The 21,388-nt window shown below is 57.0% G+C and overlaps 2 protein-coding genes and 1 long non-coding RNA gene across 5 annotated transcripts in view; 2 read left to right on the forward strand and 1 right to left on the reverse strand.

The window, feature by feature from the left end:
* BLOC1S3 (biogenesis of lysosomal organelles complex 1 subunit 3) overlaps positions 1–1,381 on the forward strand; it is a 43,039-nt gene extending 41,658 nt beyond the window's left edge. For 2 of the 3 annotated variants that reach the window (XR_566762.2, XR_005835775.1), the window contains 2 exons: positions 154–266; positions 1,322–1,381. The gene's annotated coding sequence lies outside the window, so the exon portion shown is untranslated. Of the gene's footprint in view, positions 1–153; positions 267–1,301 lie in introns of all 3 variants that reach the window. The other variant, XR_005835776.1, reaches the window with a different exon arrangement.
* Positions 1,382–1,433: 52 nt separating this feature from the next.
* On the forward strand, positions 1,434–6,165 carry LOC121103500. Its single transcript, XR_005835778.1, has 2 exons — positions 1,434–1,494; positions 5,452–6,165. It is a non-coding gene; the product is annotated as an uncharacterized LOC121103500 (long non-coding RNA).
* On the reverse strand, positions 1,505–20,066 carry EXOC3L2 (exocyst complex component 3 like 2). Its single transcript, XM_040634151.1, is given in 14 exon segments — positions 1,505–3,425; positions 5,609–5,730; positions 6,523–6,678; positions 7,141–7,263; positions 10,337–10,472; positions 11,711–11,821; positions 12,042–12,142; positions 12,245–12,346; positions 13,519–13,630; positions 16,079–16,228; positions 16,230–16,395; positions 16,398–16,537; positions 16,539–16,683; positions 19,534–20,066. Coding segments are annotated over 14 exon segments (2,376 nt in total). The 5' UTR covers positions 20,057–20,066; the 3' UTR covers positions 1,505–3,136.
* Between the last annotated feature and the right edge of the window lie 1,322 nt (positions 20,067–21,388).

A 21,388-nucleotide genomic window follows, 5' to 3' on the forward strand; every position in this document is an offset into this window, starting at 1 on the left:
TCGGGAGCTTAACCAACTGAGTCCCCCAGGCACCCCTCAAGGAGCAGCCTGTAATAAATAGCTACAGTGCTGTCCCAGTCCCACAGCCAGAAAAGGGTGGAATCAGAGCTGAATACACCTCCATCTGAGTCCAAACACCTAATGTTTTCCCAGCCCTTTCCACGGATCAGGACCTGGCCCGGATGCCTCACCCAGGACCACCTCGCTGAGCCCTCCCAGCCAGCTTGCTCAGAGAAGTGGCTGTTGTACGAGCCTGGGGCATACAGGTAGGGTCCTGCCCCTCGTACTGGTTGGGTGGTGACTCTGACGACACTCCTTCCCCCTCTGTTTCCAAACCTGCACGTTTGTGGATAAGGGGCACTGAGGGAATCCTCAGGAGCATGGTCCTTGGCATGCAGTAGGAGCCAAATTAATGCAGCTGATAAGACCTTTCCCCCATCTTACAAAAGTGGAAATTGAGGCTCAGAGTAAGGTCAGAGCTGCTCAGGGAACCAAGAAAATGTTTGCAATCTAGAAAAATTGGGGTACCATGTTCGTAACAACCAAAGAGTAGAAACAACCTATGTGTCCATCTGCTGATAACGTGGGTACGTAAAATGTGGTGCATATGTACGTGGCAACGTTATTCGACAGTGAAAGGGAAGGACGTACCGACACAAGCTACAAGGTTCACAAGGTTCACATGGCTGAACCTCAAAATATTATGCTAAGTGAAAGAAGAGAGACACAAAAGAGCCCATGTTTATTCACAAATAGCCAAAGTATGGAAAGAGCCCCCATGTCCATCCCCAGAAGGATGGATAAAGAAAATGTGGTCTCTCCTCACTTCGGAATACTATTCAGGCTGAAGAAAAGGAAATCCTAACCCTTTGCGACAATACGGATGGAGCTGGAAGACATTCTGCTGAGGGAAATCCACCGGTCATGGAGGGACGGATTCTGCATGGTTCCACTTCTGGGAGCGCTCTCAAATGTTCCAACTCGCAGAAGCCGACGATGGGAGGGTGATTCCAGGGGAGGGGGCCCCAGGTTATACGGGGAGTCGTTTAATGGCGATACGGCTCGTTGTACACGATGAGTGAGCTCCAGAGATCGCTGTGCAACATTGTGCCTCTGGTGAACGATACTGTGTCGTTCACGTAAGGGGCCGGCTCGGTCAGAGAAGCGTGTGCCTCTTGATCTTGGGTCATGAGTTCGAGCCCCATGTTGGGTGTTGAGATTACTTAAATAAATAAAACTTTTTAAAAAACGTGTTAAGAGGGCAGATCTCATGTTAAGTATTCTTTTTTTTTTTTTTTAAGATTTTCTTTATTTATTTCAGAGAGAGAGAGCAAGCATGAGTGGGAGGGACAGAAAGAGAGAGAATCTCAAGCAGACTCCACGCTGAGCACGGAGCCCGATGCGGGGCTCGATCCCGGGACCCTGAGATCACAGCCTGAGCCGAAACCAAGAGTCGGACTTAACCGACTGTGCCATCCAGAAGCCTCTCTCATGGTAAGTGTTCTTAACACACACACACACACACACACACATACACACACACACTCTATGATCCCATTTATATGAAATGTCCGAAATCGGCAAATCCTACAAAGGCAAAAAGTAGACCAGTGGTCACCAGGGCCTGAGGGGGATAGACGGCTAAGGGGTACAGGGTTGCTTTTGGGGATGATGACAATGTTCTGACATTGACTGGGGTGATGGCTGCACAACTCGGCGAATATGCCAAGAGTGACTGAATCAGACCTTCAAAGGGATGAATTGTCTGGCATGCAAATCCTATTTCCGTAAAGCTCTTTTTAAAGGGGGGACCCAAGTCTGGAAAGAATACTGCCACACTGAGGTTCACGCGTGCTTTGTCAAATGCCTACAAATTGCAACCTGTCGTTCATTCCTCAACTCCTCTGTGTACCTCGGTGACATTGGAGGTGTCCTCCTAGGAGTGGCAGTGAGGAGGGTACATCCTCTGGATGGCTCACCTTGGCCCGGGCAAAGAGAGGCTAAGCCGTTCCCCAGAGAGGGGCAGCTTCCTGCCCAAGGTCACACAGCCCAGAGGCTCCAAGAGTCCTGAGTCCCCACCTTCCTGAGTTGACATGTGGGTGAGGTTCCAACCCCAGCCCCAAAGCTGACCCCTGGCTGCCTTCTCCTTCTCACTTCTCAGGGAAACACACACACACACACACACACACACACACACACACACACACAAACACACACACACACACCAGGAAGCATCCATCATAGGCTGTCCAACCAGGCCGGAGGGGCAGGGGTCAGCAGGGAGGTGACCTCAAGGTCTCCGCGGGGACCAGGATCCGGCGGGACTGGGGGTGAGAGACTGGAATTTTTCCCACCCTGAGATTTTCCTGCATCAACCCAGGAGGGCGCCCTGGATGCCGCCGGCCCTGCCCCCAACCTCCTTCCTCTCTTGACACAGCTTCCCGGCTGAGGATGGATGGAGGGGGGTGGGGTGTGCCAAGGTGGAACCATCAGGGCCAGGAACGAAGGAGAGGCACTTTGGGATTGACAAAATGAGGGACCCTGGCTGAGAGCGGCCGAGGGCCTGCCCCAGAGTCACGAGGCCTGGGGCCTCAGGGTAAATGGGATGGCTTGCCTGCTTCTGGCCTGTGGGGCCTCCCTCAGCCTCCAGTGCCCTGCCCAGGAGTTGGACCCCAGCCCAGCCTCGGGCGTGTGAGAAGCCCTTGGCCCTGGGCCCTGCCCCCGGTCCTTCCTCCCCCACACACTGGGGACTCAGCCCTTCCTTGTGTTAAATAGAAACCTCTTTATTCTAAGTATCGTACATTCCTTAATACATTGGACTGGGGCCAGACCTTGAGGTGAGGGGAAAGGGGGGGCCTGGGATACTTCTGTAGAGCCTTCCAAAACGCCACCCACCACACACTGGCCGGGAGCTGGTGCTGGGAATGAGCTTCGTGGCCTTGGGAAAGTCCTTGCTCCCTCCGGCCTGTTTCTCTTCTATACGGGGGGTGTAAGGATGGCCGAAAAGACCTCTGAGGATCTTTCCATCCCCGGGGTGTCTGTGGTCCCAGTCAGGGAGTCAAGAGGGGGCCCATACAGGAGGATGGTTTGTCAGCAGCAAAGATGGGGGGCATTGAGGTGGAGGGCTGGGAGAGTCTCAGCGTTGGGTAGGGGGCCGTGATGGAGACAGAGGCCGAAGCCGGGGCAGACAGGCCAAACCAGGCCTGGCCAGCCGGGAGAGGGGAAGGCGGCCCAGGAAGAGAGGGAGGCCGAGGCAGAAAGGTGGGCGGGGCACGGAGATGTCTGAGAAGAAGGCACGGTCCCGAGGGGGTGACAGGGCTCCCCCCTCAGACAGTTCCAGGTCCCGGGCCACAGCCAGGATCTCCTGGCGGGCGGCTGTGTTGTGCAGGCCGCGGATGTCGAGGAGGGCCGCCACGTGCTTCCGCCTGGGGGGAGAGGAAGGGACAGGTGCATGGGGTTCTCTATGCCAGACGCACACCAGCCCACCTGTGAACCCCACCTGGCCCCCATCCGTCCCAGAACCTGCCTTAGCTCTGGCGCCCCTTTAAAGCCCCTCTCCAGGTCCTTTCCCCATACTTGCCCCCCAGCCCTCCCCGTCCCAGCCCCCAGTCCCTCCCCATTTCTAGTCCCCCCAGACCCTCCTCCTACCAGCACGCCCTCCAGAACTTCGCTGCCAACCATTTCCAAATTCTTCCACTCATAACTGATTCCAGAACCTTCACTCTCCACCCAGCACAGGAGTCTTCCTTTGCCACCTGGTCTTAGCTCCTGATTAACCTTCAATCTTCAGCCCCAACTCAGCTCAGACAGCCTCCGGGCTTCCTTCTGGTCCCCTCACACCTGCTTGAGCTCCGGGATCGGCAGCAACCCTAACTTCATCTTCATTCGCAAACTCCAACACCCCCCCACCATCACTCAGATGCTGCCCAGGAGGGCTCACCCACATTCCCATCCGAACCCTCACCTCCCCCTCCCCCCAGGCCAGGTCTGGAAGCTTCTCCGCCACTGCAGTTCCCCAGCCCGTATCCAAAACTAACTCAAGATCTGTCAGCCCAGAGCCCATGCAGGATGGTACCTTCATCCCCTTTATCACCGCTGACCCCAGCCCCAGAATCGTGCTCTAAAATTAACCTTGGGGGTAGGGGGCCCTCCCCTCAACCAGAAACTCTGTCTCAAAACGAACTCTATTTTCCAACCCTTGCCCTCAAATCTATCACAACGGAGCCTTCCCTTCACCCCCATCTCAGCAACAGATGGTGGGGCCAAAACTCCAGGACCATCCCCACATTTCGACTCAAGAGCCTGACCCTAACAGTCATTTCCAGAACTTTCATTTCAGACAGAGCTCTGGGGCCTTCCCTACCCCCTTCAAGGCAGCTCAGCGTCTTCCCCTCCCCACACCCCTGGTTTGAAATCACCACTGCTCCAAAATTTGCTCATCCAAAAATGTGGCCCAGACAAGCTCCAAAGTCGGCTTTGGAAGCACTCCAAAAGCTCGAGAGCTTTCAAACTGAGCTTCGTGTTCAGAAGCAGATGCCAAATCAGAAGCCCCAGTCCAAGAGGAAGGCTGACTCCCCCCCTCCAAGGACTCCAGGGCTCCGTGTCTTCCCAAGGACAGAGAGCCCCAGACCCCAGAGCCAGAACTGTCCTTCCTGCATCGCTTCCAGAATCCTCACCCTCCCCTCCAAGCCCTCAACCCTGGAGCCTAAACCCTGCTGGGGCCTCACTCCCTGGTGTTGTGGGGCTACACAGAATGTCTTAGAGCTGAAGAGCCCTGCAGGACTGCCACCACCAATGGCATGGGGTGGGGGGTGGCAATCAGGTGCACCAGGGTAAGAGCCAGCCTGCCCCGGGTTCAAGTCCCGCCTTTGCCACTTGCTGGCTGTGCCATTTGGGATAATCTGCTTAATTCCCGCCAGCCTCTAAGGATGCTTAGCATTTGAACAGCACTGCCATTACTTGAATATCATTTTCTAAAATAACTTTTATTATAGGCCCTACTTATAGAGTGCGCCGATAACATGCTTTCTTAGGTCTGACATAAGGACTCAATAAACAAGACTTGGTCTTGGTCCTGCTGTCCTGGTGGATGACCAGGGTAATGCTGGTGTTGACCGAGGATGAGAGAATTCCCCCCAACAATCCTATGGGAAGAGTACTATTATCCCCCTGGGAGAGGCTCGGAGAGGGTCCCACTGAGAGGAAACGCCCACCAGGATCTGAGCGGCGCCTGCTGCTGTCCCAGTGCGTGTGCGCCCCTGTGCCCGTGCGTGTCCCCGTGTCCCCCGTGGCTCCCCGGCTGGGCTGGCCCTTCCTGCCACCGGCGGCCCCGCGCCCCCCTGCCCTGGGCTTCCTGTGACTGCCTGTTTGTTTGCGAGCTCTGGTGGTGGCGGCGGCGGCAGCGACGGCAGGAGAAGGAGGGAAATCGTATTAATAATGCCCTGGTTCCAGCAGGAAACGGCCGTCAGACACGCTCGCCGCCTCCCTCCCTCGCCCAAGAGCAGGAAACGCCAGGACGGATGCCAAGGCCGGGAGTCCTCGGCCTGGCGGCGGCAGTGCAAACAACAAGAGGCCAGGCCGGCGTGGGGGTGGGGTGGGGGGCTCTCACCTGATGTCCGGGTAGTCCCGCACCAGCACCCCCACCTCCACCTGGATGCTGGGCGTGTCTTCCAGCTGCAGGACTTCAGCCAAATGGGGCACCACGGCGTCCAGCCACGAGGCCTGGGACTCCTGCAGGGGAAGGCCCCAGGCTCACACTCTGGCCCCAGGTCCCCCTCCTGGTAAACCGCACCCCTCCTGGCCTCCGTTTTCTCAGTAAAGCCGGGCAGAGGACAGGCCGTGATCAGAGGTTTGGAAGGATCTGGAAGCTTTGGAAATTTGAAGACAAATCCAATCTAAATGTATCTACTCCCAGTGTTGGGGATCATCAGGGGCTCGGGGACACCCCTCCAAACCTAGAGCTCTTTTGCAAAAGGTGACCCTTAGGGGAAAAGATTACTTGGGCGAGAGGTCTCCCTGCGTTCCCAATAAAATGACACACCCTTCGCCCCCCGCGATTCCAAGTACTGCAGACTACAAAGTCCTGGAAATGCGGATGAGTGAAGCCCTTCCGGTCCTGCTGATTACAACTGGGTACAAATAAGAGTTGGTCGTTTTAAATTCTTGGATTTGGGAACGCCAAGATTCTTGTGTTTCTGTTGCGTTTAGCTTCTCTCTGTGCTCAGGAGAACGGCCCCTGTTTTCGGGAGTGCGAGCTTTGCGCCAGGACTGAACTGATCCTAAACACTGGGCAGGACTGAACTGATCGAATCACCACCACCGGACCCGGGGCACACGATGCCGGTTTGCGCCGGGAGCAAGCCGACTTGTCCGCGTGCAGGGCCAGGATCAAAGTGTCACTGTGTACTGAAAATTGGGTGAAGGCCTCCTTCTAAGCCCCCCGCCCGCGGCTATCGGGTCCGGGTTCTCGGGAGCCCAGGTTTCCCGCGGTCTCGGAGCCCCCCGCCCCCGGGCCGCACTGACCAGCCGCCGGAACAGCCGCTGCAGCTGCGCCGCGTCCTCCCGGAGCCTCCCGGCCACGCGGCTGCGGGTCCGCGCCGAGCGACAGCGCAGGCGCCCGCGGAGCAGGGGCCGCACGTACTCGACCAGCGCCCGCCGGTGCAGCTCGGCCACCAGCGCCTGGGGACCGGGGGAGACGCAAGGGCTGCTGAGCAGCCGGTGACGCCCTCCCCGCTCCCCACCCGCCCGTGCCCACCCCGGGCACCCCACGGGAACCCCTCCCCTGCCCACAGGGCGCCGCGCCCCCTCGTCGCCCCCGGCCCCCCAAGCAGCCCTCCCGACTCCCAACGGTGACCTCTGCCCCCTCATCCGCTCTCCGACACCCCCTGCCGGCCCCCAAAGGGTGCCCGGTCCCAGCCCCTCTCCACGCTTTCGGGAGTTCTACCTCCCAGAGGCCCCAAACGTGTGCGCACCCCACCCTACACCCCAGTACCCGCGGATCTGCCTCCCCGCAGACCCCGCGCAGAGCGCCGCCCGTCTCACCGGAGAGGGCTGCTCCGCACCTTGAAGGGGTCTCCCCCCTGCGGAGTGCTCCCGCTCCCCCACTCTCACGCCCATCCCTACCCCGAACAGCCCGCGCACCTGGTAGGGCTCATCCTGCATCCTGCGCAGGGCCAGGGCTTGAGCGCCCAGCGTGCCCACGATGCCATCCAGGGCCTCCGGGCTGTTCAGCCACTTCCGGCGCATCAGCTTGTTGAAGTGGGGCTGGGTGGGACAGAATGGGGGGATGGCTTTAGCTCTCCTCCCTTCCCCCGTCTTTCTCCACTTACCAATTCCACAGAGGAGAGCCGGACCATTGCTGTGCCCTCCGAGGGCGCACGGTCCAGGGAGGGAGACAGACCATCCCCAAAGCTGTTCCCAGAGTGGTCAGGGCTGGGAAGAGGGAACACAGGAGTTTAGGAAGCCCAGAGCGGATGCCTGAGTCAGCACAGAGAGTCAAGGAGGGCTTCCTGGAGGAGGCGACACCAGAGCTGGGGCCTGAGGATGGTGGTAGTTAGCCAGGTGAGGGGTGTGGGAGGGACGTGAAATCCACTGGGATTTCAGAGGGGTTTTCATGTCAGAGGATCAGAAACAGGGTCAGTGTAGCTGGCAAGACCATCTATATAATTTGCAGGGCCGGTACAAAATGAAAACGGAAGGCCCTTGTTCAAAATTATTAATAACTTCAAGGGGCGCCTGGGTGGCGCAGTCGTTGAGCATCTGCCTTCAGCTCAGGGCGTGATCCCGGCGTTATGGGATCGAGCCCCACATCAGGCTCCTCCGCTATGAGCCTGCTTCTTCCTCTCCCACTCCCCTTGCTTGTGTTCCCTCTCTCGCTGGCTGTCTCTCTCTGTCAAATAAATAAATAAAAATCTTTTAAAAAATTATTAATAACTTCAAGACAGCAAGGGCAGGGCAGCAAAGCAAGCTCGGGCTCTTCCAAGCAGGGGGTCCTGTGTGACTGCGCGGTTCCATGGAGCCCTGAAGCTGGAACAGGTGACAGGGAGACGGGGAGATGGGGCTAAGTGGGTGGGTGGGGCTGGAGCACACAGGGCTGTAAGGAGCCCCAGCTTCCTCCTGAGGGCACCGGGGAGCCATTGCAAGTTCAGAGCAGATGGCAGGGTTCAGGCTTATACAGAGATCTTGATGGGAGGGGCCAGGCTGAGGCAGAAATGCGGGGTACTGGAAGGAGAGGAAGGGGAGAAAGAAGTGGGTAAGAGGGGTGAGGAGGGAGAACGCAGAGCCCAGAGGGTAGAATTCATAGGATTTCTATGGGGGGAGGGGAGGGAGGCCCTTGGACGTAATCCAAGAGTTGGGACAAGCAGTTGGATCTGGGGGAAGTGGTGCTGTGGTCTGGGTGGACCCTGGGGAATGTGAGGTGCTGGGGACATCCAGGGTTGGCATCCACGGGGTCTAAAGCAGGTCCTATCCCATTCTGCCCTGCATCCACTTCCTACTCTCTCATTCCAATGGTAACCTGGTAGCCCAGCTGTCTGAACCTCCCAAAATGGGGCCTTTTGTCGAAAAGCAGGCATGAATTAAATGAGCTGATGCTCTCGCTGCAGCGCCGGGCTGAGGGCATGTCTCTGTTCCTATAAACCCTGTATTTTTAGGAAGGTATCAGCCGGAACCCGTGGTCTAGGACTGAGCTAAGTACTCTATAGCCGGGATCACTGCTTTCTCACAGCTGCCCGAGAAGCCTGGAATTCCTGTGTCCATTTTCCAGATGAGCAAACAGAAACCCCAAGAGGACCAGTGACTTGCCCCAGGTCCCCCTACTTGGACGCAGCACAGCCGGGCCAGGAATAAAGACCGTATCCCCTTCCCAGCACCCCCATCATCCCCCCACTCGCTCACTTTCCCGCACACACCTATCCATGTAGTCACTCAACAAACACTCTCTGAGCCCTTCCTGTGGCTCAGCCATGGGTGGGTGGCTGGGGACACACGGAGAACGCTTGGGGGACACAGTGCGGAATGAGACAAACAAAACTCCAAGCATTTGATCATCATAAGCAGGTCCAGGGAGTCTGAATACTGATCTGATATTTGCTGATATTGGGGAAGTACTGTTCCCTGTGTTAGGTATGGAAACAGCACTGTGGTTATGCTCGTTTAAAAAAGGATCTCTTATCTTTTGGACATGCGGGCTGAAGTGTTGAAAGATGATGACAGGATGTCGGGGATCTGGGGGCAGGGGTGGGGTGGGGAGGTAGGGGGGGTAGGGGAGAGGTGAAACAAGATTGGCCAGGCGTTGTTAACTGGCTGGAGCTGGTCCACCAAGAGGCTATTCTGTCATTCTGCCTGCTTCTGTGTATGTTTGAAATTTTCCATAATAAAAAGTTATTTTAGAAACATTCCAACAAACCCTGCCCTTGAGAAGCTAACATTCCAGTGGGAGGAGTTGGATTGGGGAGGAGGAGAAAAAAAAAAAAAAAAAAAAAGCAAAGGCCATAGCAGAGTGCAGGTGGCCCTAAGTGCTTGGAGAAAAACATAGCAGGGAGTGGGGAAGGGAGTCTCCTCTTGGGGCTTCTATTTTAAATAGGGCAGTTGAAGGAGGTCTCAGGGAAAAGGTGACATCTGAGTCAAGGCTTGAAAGAGGGGAGAAGGGGAACGATGTGGCTGCTGGGGGGAAGAGGAATCCAAACAGAAGGGTCCCCAAGTGCAAAGGTACTGGACTATGTCTGTCGTGTGAAGGAACCACGAGGGGCTGGTAGGGCAGGAGCAGAGGGAGGAGGCAGGCGGGAGGAGGCGAGGTCAGAGAGGGAAGGGTCAGATCATCCAGGGACTTGGGGGCCACAGGAAGGACTTTAGCTTTAGCTCTGAGTGAGCTGGGATGTACAATGTGGATCGAGCGTGTGTTACGGCCAGGCACACACACACCTCTGTCTCATTCCCAGACACTCCCACTGCTCTGCCCATACTCTCACCCACCTCCGACCCCACAGACTGCCGCCCCTTCTGGGCACACGCAGGAGACCCGAGGTAAATAGGGCTCTGGGATCTAGGAGAGGCTGGGCAGGGATCTGGGGGCCCTCAGTGGGGAGGGGCTCCACCCAATCCCCAAGGCCCCTTCTGCTGGTAGCTCTCCATCCTCCTTTTGACCATATCCTCCCCTCTCTTCCTTCCTGCAGCCCCCTTTGCCCCCCCAAATGACCCAAACAGGCCATCACCCCCTACCGCCTGCCTGCTTACTGAACACTGAGTCATGGGCTGAAAGGAACTGCAGGTTGGCGGGGTGCTCCCCTGTCCTGGTACACACATACCCCTCCCCCCGCCAGCCCCCTGCCTCACTCACCTGCAGCTCCTGGAACAGCAGGTCAACCAGGACTCGGTGGCAGAGCCGGGTCACTCGGTCCAGAGCGCTGGCTGCTGCTTCCCGGGCTGGCTCACTTTCGGGGGGCCCCACCCGGGCCAGGCGCTCTGCCAGAGCTCTGTGGGGATCAGAGGAGCCAAAAGTCAAGGAGCCCCAATATTCAGCTCAACTGCTGGGACCTCTCTCCCTCCTTAGATGGACTTAGTTTGTGGGGCACAGGAGGGACAGGTCAGATGGGGAGCTGGGGAAAGTCAGGGGCTCTGGGGAGAGTCTGGGGGCTGAGCAGTATCAGGGGATAGCTGGGAGGCTGGGGGGATGTGGAAACTCTGTGGAATGTGATTCTAAACATCTCTAATTCTGAAATCCTACCCTTCCCATTTCTCTTAATGATGACCTTCCATCACTGAAAGGACCGTAACCTGGTCTGAGGGCAATTTGGCATTTTCTGCCCAAAATCCCAGCAGGCTCCTTTCCCGGCATGTGTCCCTCAGGGTCCCCACATTTGTGGGAATTGACAGGTGTGCCAGGTTTTTCTCTGCCAAAGGGTGGAGCTGACTCTCCATTCATGGGGGACAGTAAATACATGATGGTATATCTAAACAGTGGAACACAGTTCAGATCTTACAAGGAAATGTGGGAACTCCATGTGCTAACAGGAAAGTCTCCAAGCTCTTAAGGGGAAAGGCACAAAAGTGTGTTCAATGGTCTACCACTTGCAGGTGTTTTTTTTTTTTTTAAGGAAAAGGAATAATATGTATTCACACAGTGAAATATATTCACTTGTGAATATAGATGTAGTGAACACATGAAATATGCATATGAACACACACAAATATGCATATGCATGAGGTATGCATATGCACGCATAGAGTTATTTACACGTATTTACGGGTAAATATATCAAATGCCCCAGCAGAGATATGGCAGACTCTAGCAATAAGCAAGGTGGGGAGCGTGTAGGAGGGAGGCTTTGCACTGTATGCCCTATTGTATCTCTAATTTTGACCCATGTGAATGCATAACCGATTTTTCAAATGCATGAAGAATGAGTTAATAAAAAAGGAGAGTAAGATAAAAAGGCAAAAAAAAAGAAATCTGTAATTCCTAGAGTGTTCGAGTCTGGCTTCTAGGTGTCTATAATTAGAACACTCCCTTGTTCCAATCACTCCAGAATTCTAGCGCTCTGTGATGCTAAGGTTCTTTCTAGGACTGCCTAGGGTTTTATGCTTCTAAGGCCCCATGTGCCTGTCGCTCTGGGCGAGCTCTGGGATCCCTGCCTGGAATCTGGGCACCCCCATTCAGCTTGTCAGGGCCACTGGCCCTCTCCCCACCCCCACCCCCACTGTGTGCTCTCACCTCAGTGGGGGCCCACAATTGACGAGGAAAATGGTCCTGCTGATGTAGGTGTCAGGTAGCAGCTCCCGTACTCCTGGATGCTCGTGGAATCGCTCCACCCGCTGCTGGAAGCTGGGGACAGGAGAAAGGGTGGGCGTGTGACAGATGGATCACCGCTGGAGAAGAGTCTCTGGCTGGGCACTCGGCCCCGCAAAGCCTGTGATCCTCACTGACGCGCCCCTGCCCTTTCTTACTTGGTTGCCTTTCATCTCTCCTCTCTCTTTTGGATCCTGGGTACTGATGCCTCCCCCCCCCAGCCCTGTGCCCCTGCCCCCCCCCCCGCCCTACATACCTCTGCAGGAATTCCGCCAGCCCCCCCAGGCAACAGTGGGCCATCCGCTCCCCAAACTCCTGGCTGATGCGGGGTGCTCGCTCTGTATGCTCTTCCAGCAGCTGCGGTCCATGGAGAGGAGAAGGGGTGAGGAGGGGGGAGGTCCTGCTTTCCCACCCAGGCACTGTTCCCGCTGATTCTCCTTCCTCTTCCCCACCCCCTACCTCGCACACATCCTGCGCCAGGCTGCTGGGCCGGTCCTCCGTGCTCCCCCAGTACTCCTCATTCTCCTGCAGCACCCGAAGCAGGGCAGCGCGCGTCTGAGCCTGGAGTGGGAAGGTGGGGGGAAAGGCAGGAGTCAGGGGCGCCTGGGAGCCTCTCCCTCCTTCCCCCCCCCACCATGGTCCCCACACCTTAGCCCCAAGCATGTCTTGCTTGGTTCTACTCCTGAACTTGTCAAGGTTACATTGAGGAGGGAGGCTGGTCCAGAAAACCTCCCCAGCCCTTTGCATCCCTAAGTCTGTGATTTGGAGCTTCATACTAAGAGTCTGTAGTTTTTGGGGACGCCTGGGGGGCTCAGTTGGTTAAGCATCTGCCTTTGGCTCAGGTCATGATCCCAGGGTCCCGGGATGGAGCCCTGCACAGGGCTCCCTGCTCAGCAGAGAGCCTGTATCTCCCTCTGCCTGCTGCTCCCTCCACTCGTGCTCTCTCTCACTCATGCTCACTCTCTCAAATAAATACATAAAATCTTTTTCTTTTTTTAAAAAGAGCCTGGAATCCTCCATCTGATAGCCAGAGAGTTTGAGGGTCTATTGTCTCATTATTTGACGGTCCTAAGGCTCTGGTCCCCAGGTTCTGCCAAACAATTTGCTCAAGAGTCAGATTCTATGATTCCAGAATTCCAAGGGTCTGGGATTCTAAGGTTCATGCATCTCTGGTTCTCTGGTCCCATGTTCCCTTCGATGAATCTGAGAATCTAGGTATGTTGGAGTCTGAGATTCTAGGCTCTTAGGTTACAAAGATTCTAATTCCTATGGCTGAGGCAGGATGGCATTCAGGTGGGAAACAGCCCTGTGGCCAGGCTGGGTGTTCATGGCTGGACCATTCTGCTGAGTGGTACCCATGCCTGGCCAGTTATTAACCACACTGACTGTCTGCCCGGCTTGGGTGCAGAGCTTGCTCTGATGCCCTCCTTCGGCTAGTCTTTGTGACTGTGAGCTGAGCTTCTGTGGCTGACCTTGCTCTAAGATTTGAAGTATGGGAATGTATCGAACCTTTACTGATGCTCTCTATGCCTGGCTGGCTGCTTGCGTAGCAACAGCAAACCTAAAATAGAAGTGATCAGTACGGGCTTACGTTTCTGTGTCTTTGGGGCAGAACTCAGAAGTCTGCGGAAGAGGGAAATGGGAGTAGCAAAAGGGGGAGAGGAGAGGCCCCTAAACCCAGTGAGAGCCCTCCCTCCCTGCAGAGAGCTCCCTGCTCCCAAGTCCCCCAGTACCTTAACGTCTGTGACACATTCATCCTCCAAGCCCCGCAGGGTGCCGGGAGACAGAAGGGGTCCCAGCTCCCCATTCTCCAGGGCTACCAGGTCCACCAGCCCTAGGACCTCTCTGGGAATGGGGGAACAAGAGACAGGGAGGTCTGTGAGAGGGGGATCTGGGCAACTGAACCCCTCCACACCCAGTGTGTTTGTGACCCTGGGCCACTCCCTTCCTCTCTAGGGACTGGCTTTGCTCATCCCTCAAAGGAAGTCTCTGGAATTGTTGCTCCCCTGGCTCCAGCTCTCTGAGTCAGTTCCCTGATGAATGGTGTCCGGGCAAGACTTGCAGGGGTCAAGTCCAGGCTTGATGGTCTGGCACGCAATATCTCACCCATGATCTTCACCAGACAGAAGCTCCCTCCCACCTCCGCTCCTTGTCCCTACCACCTCACCTGGCCTTGGAGGCCTCCCCGGTCCAGCCCTCACTCCCCGATACTACAGTCTTGCACACCTGGCCTGCGTGATACCATCAGTCTCCCTATCCCCCCCACCCACATGCACCCCAAGCTTTTGCCCGTGGCATCTTCTCAGCCAGAAGCACCGTCTTCCTACTCCTGCCCCGCCATTCCAGGAAGCTTTCCAGACTCCCTGTCCTGCCTCCGTCTCTCCTAGGTGGTGGGAGAGTGTCCTTAACACATATTCCCAAAGGGGATCTAGGAGGTCGATGTCACTAGCTGTTGCTTTCCCATTCTTCTAGTGACAGCAGGATGATTTTGTTTGAGGAAACACCCTGCCCACTCGCTTGGCAACATGTGGTTTGGGTGTGGCCAGCTCCCTTCTCCCTGGAGTGCGTAGGTGACCCAGTCATGGCTCACCATTCTCCATCCCCTGGCCACAAGAAGGGGTACGTTTGAGGATCCAAAGTCTCGACAGTTTGAAGATTTTAGGATTGGGAATATCAATGGTGCTGAGGTTCTAAGGGCTAAGGTTATAGAATTCAAGGGACCAAGAGGGTTACAGTCCTAACCCTGGAAGGATCCATAGTATCAGAGTTCTAGGCTCTAAAGAGGGGATGAGGCTAAGGTTTAGGATTTGAAGTCTCATTGATGCAAAGGTTCTAGGATTGAAATTGTCAGTGCTCAAGTTCTAAGATTGGAAGAATCAACAAGGCTACTGCCCTAGGATCTAAGAAATAGCAGTGTAGGGGTTCTAGAATTCTGAGGGTCAACTATGCCAAGATTTTAGGGATGTTGGCGCTAAGTTTTTAATATTTAAGGATTAGTGGTGTTAAGGTTCTAGGACTGAAAGGGTCAATGGTACAAAGGTTCTAGGATGAGAACGATCAACAGAGCTAAATTCTAGGACCAGAAGGGTGAACAGTACTGGGATTCTAATAGTATACATGTCAATGATGCTAAGGGTCTAGGACTGGAGGGGTCCACAGCACTGAGCTTCTAGAACTGGAAGGGCCAATGGTGCTCATAGGTTCTAAGTCTGGAAGGGTGGGAGGTGTTAGGGTTCTAGGACTGTGCGGATCAATGGTCAATGTTGCTGAGATTCTAGGAGTTTAACTGTCAATGATGTGACGGTTCTACGGTTCTACGCCTGGAAGGGTCAATGGTGCTGATTTTAAGAATGGAAAAATAACAATGCAAGCCTTCTAGAACAAGAAGGATCAAAGATGCCTAGATTCTAGGACTGGAAGGGTGAGCAGCGCTAGGATTCCAAGGGTGGAAGTGTTGAGATGCTGAGGTCCTCCGGCTGGGGGCGCTGAGGTTTTAGAACTGGAAGGACTGATGTCGCTAAGGTTCTAGCAAGGAGTGGTGCCTGGGTGGCACAGCGGTTAAGCGTCTGCCTTCGGCTCAGGGCGTGATCCTGGCGTTGTGGGATTGAGCCCCACATCAGGCTCCTCTGCTAGGAGCCTGCTTCTTCCTCTCCCACTCCCCCTGCTTGTGTTCCCTCTCTCGCTGGCTGTCTCTATCTCTGTCAAATAAATAAATAAAATCTTTAAAAAAAAAAAAAGGTTCTAGCAAGGAAGGCTGAATAGCTCTCAGATGCTTGGATTGTAAATGTCACAGTGCTGAGGACTGGAAGGGTAGATGTGTTAAGGATGCAGGAGCGGAATGGTGCTTTTCTTCTAGAACTGGAAAGGTCCACGGTGCTAAGGTTCTAGGGGTGTAAGTGTCCACCATGCAAAGGTTCTAGACCTGGAAAGATCACCAGTGCCACCGTTCTACGACTGCAAGGGTTGGTGGTGCTACACGTCCAAGGGGCGGAAGTGTGGATGGTGCTGAGGTCCTTGGACTGGAAGGGTCCACAGGGCTAAGGTTCTCAGACCGCAAGGTCCTGAGGTGTTAGAACTGGAGAGACCGATGTTGCTATGGTTCTAGCTCGGGCAGGGTGGACCGCGCTCAGAGGCTCGGAATGTCAATGTCTCAAGCGCCGAGGACCGGAAGGGTCAACGGTTTGAAGATTCTAGGATTGAAGAGTCCTTAGCAAGTGAAAAGGCCAGGGCTGGGGGAGCGTGTGTTGGGGGGGTGGGTTCTGGGCGACCCGGGGGCAGCCAGCCCCGCCTCACCTGGGGTACACTTGGTTGTGCCAGTGCAGCAGCGCGTAGCGGTCGGCCAGCGGCAGCCTCCGGCGGGCGGCGGCCCCGAGCCACTCGGCCAGCGCCGCGTGTAGCGCGCAGTAGACGCGAAGCGCAAGACGCGGGTAGGCGGCGCCAAGCGGCCCGCACCACGCTCCATGTCCTCCAGCAGCGAGCCCGCAGCGCCTCAGCTGCCCCGCCCAGGCCCGGCGCCCGGGCGCCGCCGCCTCCAGCGCTCCGCGCGCGCGCCACCGCCTCGGCCCAGCGGGCGCGCAGCGCGGGCGCCCGGGCCCGGCGCCCGTCGGCCCCTCCTCCTGCAGCAGCACCTGGCCCAGCTGTGCCACGCCGGCGCCCGCCCGGCGCCCGCGCCCGGCCGGGCCCGCCAGCGTCTCGCGCACCAGCGCCCACAGCTCGCGCTGCAGGGCCTGGCGCAGCAGCGCCCCCGTCCGCCCGGCGGCCCCCGCCCGCGCCCTCCGCCCCGGGCGGCCCGGGCGCGCCGCCCCCCGACGACGCCAGCTCCTCGGCCTCCAGCTCCAAGATGTGCTCGTCGGCTCGCGCCAGCTCGCGCTGCTGGATCAGGCTCAGGATCTCCAGCACTGTGGGGGCAGAGCGGGAGTCAGGGCGAGAAAAGAGGTCGGGCAGGCCCGGGGTGGGGATCGGGGGTGAGGGGATGGGAAGGGGGAGGTGACGGGCCGAGAAAGGAGTCTGGGACGTCCCGGGAGGAGGGGTTGAGGGACGGGTGTCGGGCGAGGGAGGCGGGGGGGGCAGGGTGAGGGAGGAAGGAGGTCTAGGGGAACCCAGGGGTGAAGGATGAGGAGAGTAGGGACAGGAAGACCAGAGAGGGGTAGGAGATGAAGGGGCGGGGAGAGAGGGATCGCTTGGGAAATGAGGGAGAGGGCCAGGACCTGGGGGAAGGGAGGGGAGAGGGTTAGGGACGGGCAGAGGGGGGTGGGCAATTGAATAGGTATCTGGATAAGGGAAGTAGGTCAAAGGACCAGAGTATCATCAGACTAGGAAGAGGATAGGAGGGGGCGGGGGGAGGGGGAAGTGGGGGTAAGGGGTTGAGGCAGAAGGGAGAGGGTCAGGGGGCAGGGGATGGCAGAGGGTATTGGGGAGTGGTTTATGATATGAGAAGGGGTCAGGGTATTTGAGGGGCAAGGGCAGGAAAAGGGCATCAGAACTAGAGAAACATCTGGGCAGTGGGTGGGCTGGTGGAAGGCCGGTCTGAGCCAGGTAGGGGGAGAGGGTGGATCAGGAAGCAGAGTGGAGGCTTGGAGGTGGGGAGAGGTTAGCAAGACCAGAGATGGGGGGTCTTCTGGGGGTGGGAGAGCTGTGGGGGTGATTTGAGACTCTGAGTTCAGACTCCCCCAAGAGCCAGCCCCATGAGGTTGGGAGGCCTCTGCGTGAAGGCAAAGGGAGGGTCCTGGTGGCCCAGGGTTACCCCGACACCTCCACCCCCCTCCACTTCCTCCCTGGCAGAGAAACTGTTTCCTGGCCAGCGCTATTTCTGCCCATCCGTTTCCAGAAGGCGGGGGCTCTAGTCACCCCCTCCTCACTCCCTCAAGTGCCCTCCCAGTCCCCAGGGAGCTGGGGCTGAAATAGCTTCTGGCCAGGATGTCCAGGGTGCACAGAAAGGGCTCTCCTGAGTCCCCGGTGCTGAGGCAGCATGCCCTGGAGTGGGGGGGCTAGGAGTGAGGATGGGGTGAATGAAGGCAGGATGGAGCCAGGGCTGGGGATCAGAGATGGGACCGACAGAAGGGATGAGGGTGAGGTTGGGGTGACATCTGCAGAGGGGATGGGAAAGGAGTTGAGAATGACACCTGGGGTTTGGGGGGGCTGTGGAGACGAGGGTGGAGGTGGATTTAGGTGATAGTTGAGGATGGAAAGAAGGTGGTAATGGTTGTGAGTTTGAAGATGAACTTTGGACATGAGTTGGGGCCGGGAACGAGGGTGGAGGTTGGGAATGGGGGGTTCGGACCGGACTCTGGGTTGGGGTGGAGATGGGATTAAGAATCAAGGGGGAGGCTAGCTTGGGGTTGGGGGTGAAGGTGGGTGCTGAGATGGGTCTGGGTTGGGGGTTGGGCAGGAGGCTAAATCGGTGACCCAGTCACAGGTGTAGGCGGGACAGCCCTGACCCAGTGGGCGGGCGGTTGTCCTGGCTTTGGGCACAGGGATGGTTAAAGATGGCATTTGGACAGAGGGATGGGTTGGGAATAAGCACACAGATGTGTTCCAAGGTGGCGATGGCTGAAGAGGTTGGAATAAGTATGGGGTGGAAACCAAAAAGACATTGAAGAAGATACTGGGGTTTGGGGTAGTTTGGGGTTGAGGTTACAGACAGGTGTGGTGTCCCATGTTGAATTGTGCAATTCCCCCTCCACCAAGAGAAAGGGTGTTTGAAGTCTTAACCCCCCATACCTCAGAATAGGGACCTTATCTGGAGACAGGGTCTTTACAGAGGTAATCAAGTTAAAATGAGATCACAGGGTGGGCTCTAATCCAGTATGACTGGTGTTCTGATACAAAGGGGAGATTTGGACAAGAGACAGACACACACAGAGGGAGGATGATGGGAAGTCATAGAGAGAAGGCCGAGGGAAGACGAAGGAACAGGAGTGAGGTGGCCCCATGCCAGGGAGCTCCCAGGGTGCCTGGTGAAGCAGCAGGTGCAGGAAGAGAGGAGGAAGGGTCCCCCTGTGAGTTTCCGAGGATGCGTGGCCCTGCCAACACCTCGATTTCATACTTTTGGCCTCCCGAACTGAGAGAATAGATTTCGATAGATTAAGCCACCTGGTTTGTGGGACTCGATGACTATGGTGGCCCCAGGAACCGAACACAGACCATGGGGGATGCAGTTGGGAGATGCAGGTGGAAGGTGGACGTGAGTTGATGTAGGGATGAAGCTGAAGACGGAGGCTGGGGGTTTGGGACTGGGATGGCGCTAGGGTTGGGGTTCAGAGTGGGATGGAAAAGGAGAAGAGAGTGGGGGTGAGGGAGGAGGTGGAGGTGGGTGTTGTGGTCTGGGGCCGGGGCTGGGAAGGGGGTGGGGTACGGAGGTTAGGGAGAGGCAGAAGATCAAGGTTAGATGGGGAGACTTTGAAAGGAGATGGGATGGAGGTTGAATTTGAAGGGAGGGAGGGAAGGAGGGTTGAAACTAGGGGTAGGGAAGGGACTGGGAGGGGATGGGACCAAAGTTGGTGATTCACTTATCCCAGGATCTGGGGGTGAGGTTGAAGCCAATAGGGGTGGCAGGTGGAGAGTGGGATGGACTGGGGGTGGGTGTGGAGCTGGAGCTGGAGTGGGGGAGGGGGGCTTGGTAATGGAGATGAGGACCCCAGGGGGGCAGACTGGTGTCCCATGTGGAGCTGGGCAAACAGAGGTTGGAGAAGTGAACGGAGGTGGGGTCACAGGTGGAGGCCAGGTCTGGCCAGGGGTTCCCAACTCACCTGACAGAGGCTCCTTCATCTTTGGGGGCTCGGGGACCTTGGGCGGGGGCTCAGGAGCCGCCTCGCCTGCGGGCACTACCCTCTCAGCCAATGACGCCCGGCGGGGCTTGGGCCCACGTCCCAGTCTCAGGAAGGCCAGTCTTCGGGCAGCCTCCCCAGCTGCCTCCTCGTCGCCCTGGGCTCGGGTCCCCTGAAGCCTGGCCAGGAGACCAAAATCTGCCGAGCTCCTGCGTATCCCCGGCGTCAGCATGCGGCCCAGGAAAGAGCGGGGCTGCCCATCTCCGGGGCTGCCTGCCCGCCGGCCAGGGCTCCAGCCCAACCGGAAGGGGGCCAGGCCAGCCAGCTTCTCCAGGGTGGCGCGGCGGCGACAAGATGTTCCGTTGGGCAGGGTCCCCAGCTCCCCAACCTCCTCTTCTTCCAATCCTGGAACTTCCTCGAAGGGGTTCCGAGAAGACCTCAGGGGCAGCGTCCCCGCCCGGGGCACCTTAGGGTCTGCCACCCCCAGACTCTTCGGGATGGGCATTTTGACAGGCGGGGACCTGGGGAAACAACAGTCCATCAGTGGGATTGATGGCAGTAGTGGCGTTGATGATTGACGATAATGCCCCTGTGTGCCAGGCCCTGGTCTGAGCACCCACCAATCCCGTGAGGTTAGTGCTATTATTATGCCCATTTTCCAGACGATGCCCAAGGTCCCACAGCGATTCAGGGATGAAGCCAGCATTCACACCCAGACCTGTCGATTCCGGGGTTTCCCCCCAAACATTGGCATTCGGACCCTTTCCCTGCCTTACTCCTACCTGGAGGGTTCATCGTCTTTGTGGACCGTCCTAGTCCATGAGGAAATAGGCTCAGAGAGGGGAAGGGTCCTTCCGAAGCTGGCACAGCCCAGGAAGGGTGGAGGCAGCACAGGGACTGTACCCAGAGAGCCAGTCACTCACGTGGCCCCCTGCCTCAACTCCCCTGTCCCGCCAGCACACCCGTCACCTCTAGCCCACTCCGTTCATTTCTCGAGCAAAGCCTTCCTGGGAAATGTCCAGAACAGGCAAATCCATAGAGACAGAAAGGAGAGGAGCGGTGGCCAGGGGCTGGGGGAGGGGGCTGGGGGAGGGGGCTGGGGAGCGACCGGTTTCCTTTGGGAATGAAAATGTTCTGGAGGTACATAGTGACGATGGTTGACAACATTGTGAATGCACCAGATGCCACCGTATTGGACACTTTAAAAGTGGTTCGTGCGGTGGATTTTATGTTTTGTAGATTTTACCACCTTCCCCCCTCCCCCCGCAAAACGAAAACAAAAACAAAAACAAAAAAGCTTTCTAGGTATTGGCCTGGTGCAGGCACTGGGGACACAGTGGTGGTCAAGGCAGACCCAGTTCTTGCCCTCTTGGAGCTTGAAATCTCCCAAAGTCTGCTCATCCCACCTCCTAAGTCCCTCATCTCCTCCCTCTCCGCGGCCCCCTGCCCCAGTCCAAGCCCCCTCCGTTTCCCCACTTCCTTCCTGGTTTCCAGGCTCTTGTCTTGCCCGCTCCTGCCCCAGCCCACCTTTGAGGACCTCATTAAAGCACAAACCTACCCCTCTCCTTCTCTTAACCTTGCATGGCTCCCCAGTGCCCTCAGGACAAAATTCAGCTGCCCTCACCTGCCAGCTGGGTACCTCCCCAGTGCTATCCCACATTCTCCTCCTCCTTGCTCCAGGCTCCTCCGGGTGTCAGACTTTGTTGATTCTTCTACAGGGAAACCTGTTCTCCCCACTCCATTCATGCTTTAGGACCCAGCCTCAAAGCCCCGTCCTCCAGGAAGCCCTCCCTGATGCCCAGGCTGAGTCGAGTCGCCTCCCTCAGGATTTCCCACA

The sequence above is a fragment of the Ursus maritimus genome, unplaced genomic scaffold, assembly GCF_017311325.1.
Source record: "Ursus maritimus isolate PB19 unplaced genomic scaffold, ASM1731132v1 scaffold_19, whole genome shotgun sequence".
In the NCBI taxonomy this organism is placed as follows: Eukaryota; Metazoa; Chordata; class Mammalia; order Carnivora; family Ursidae; genus Ursus; species Ursus maritimus.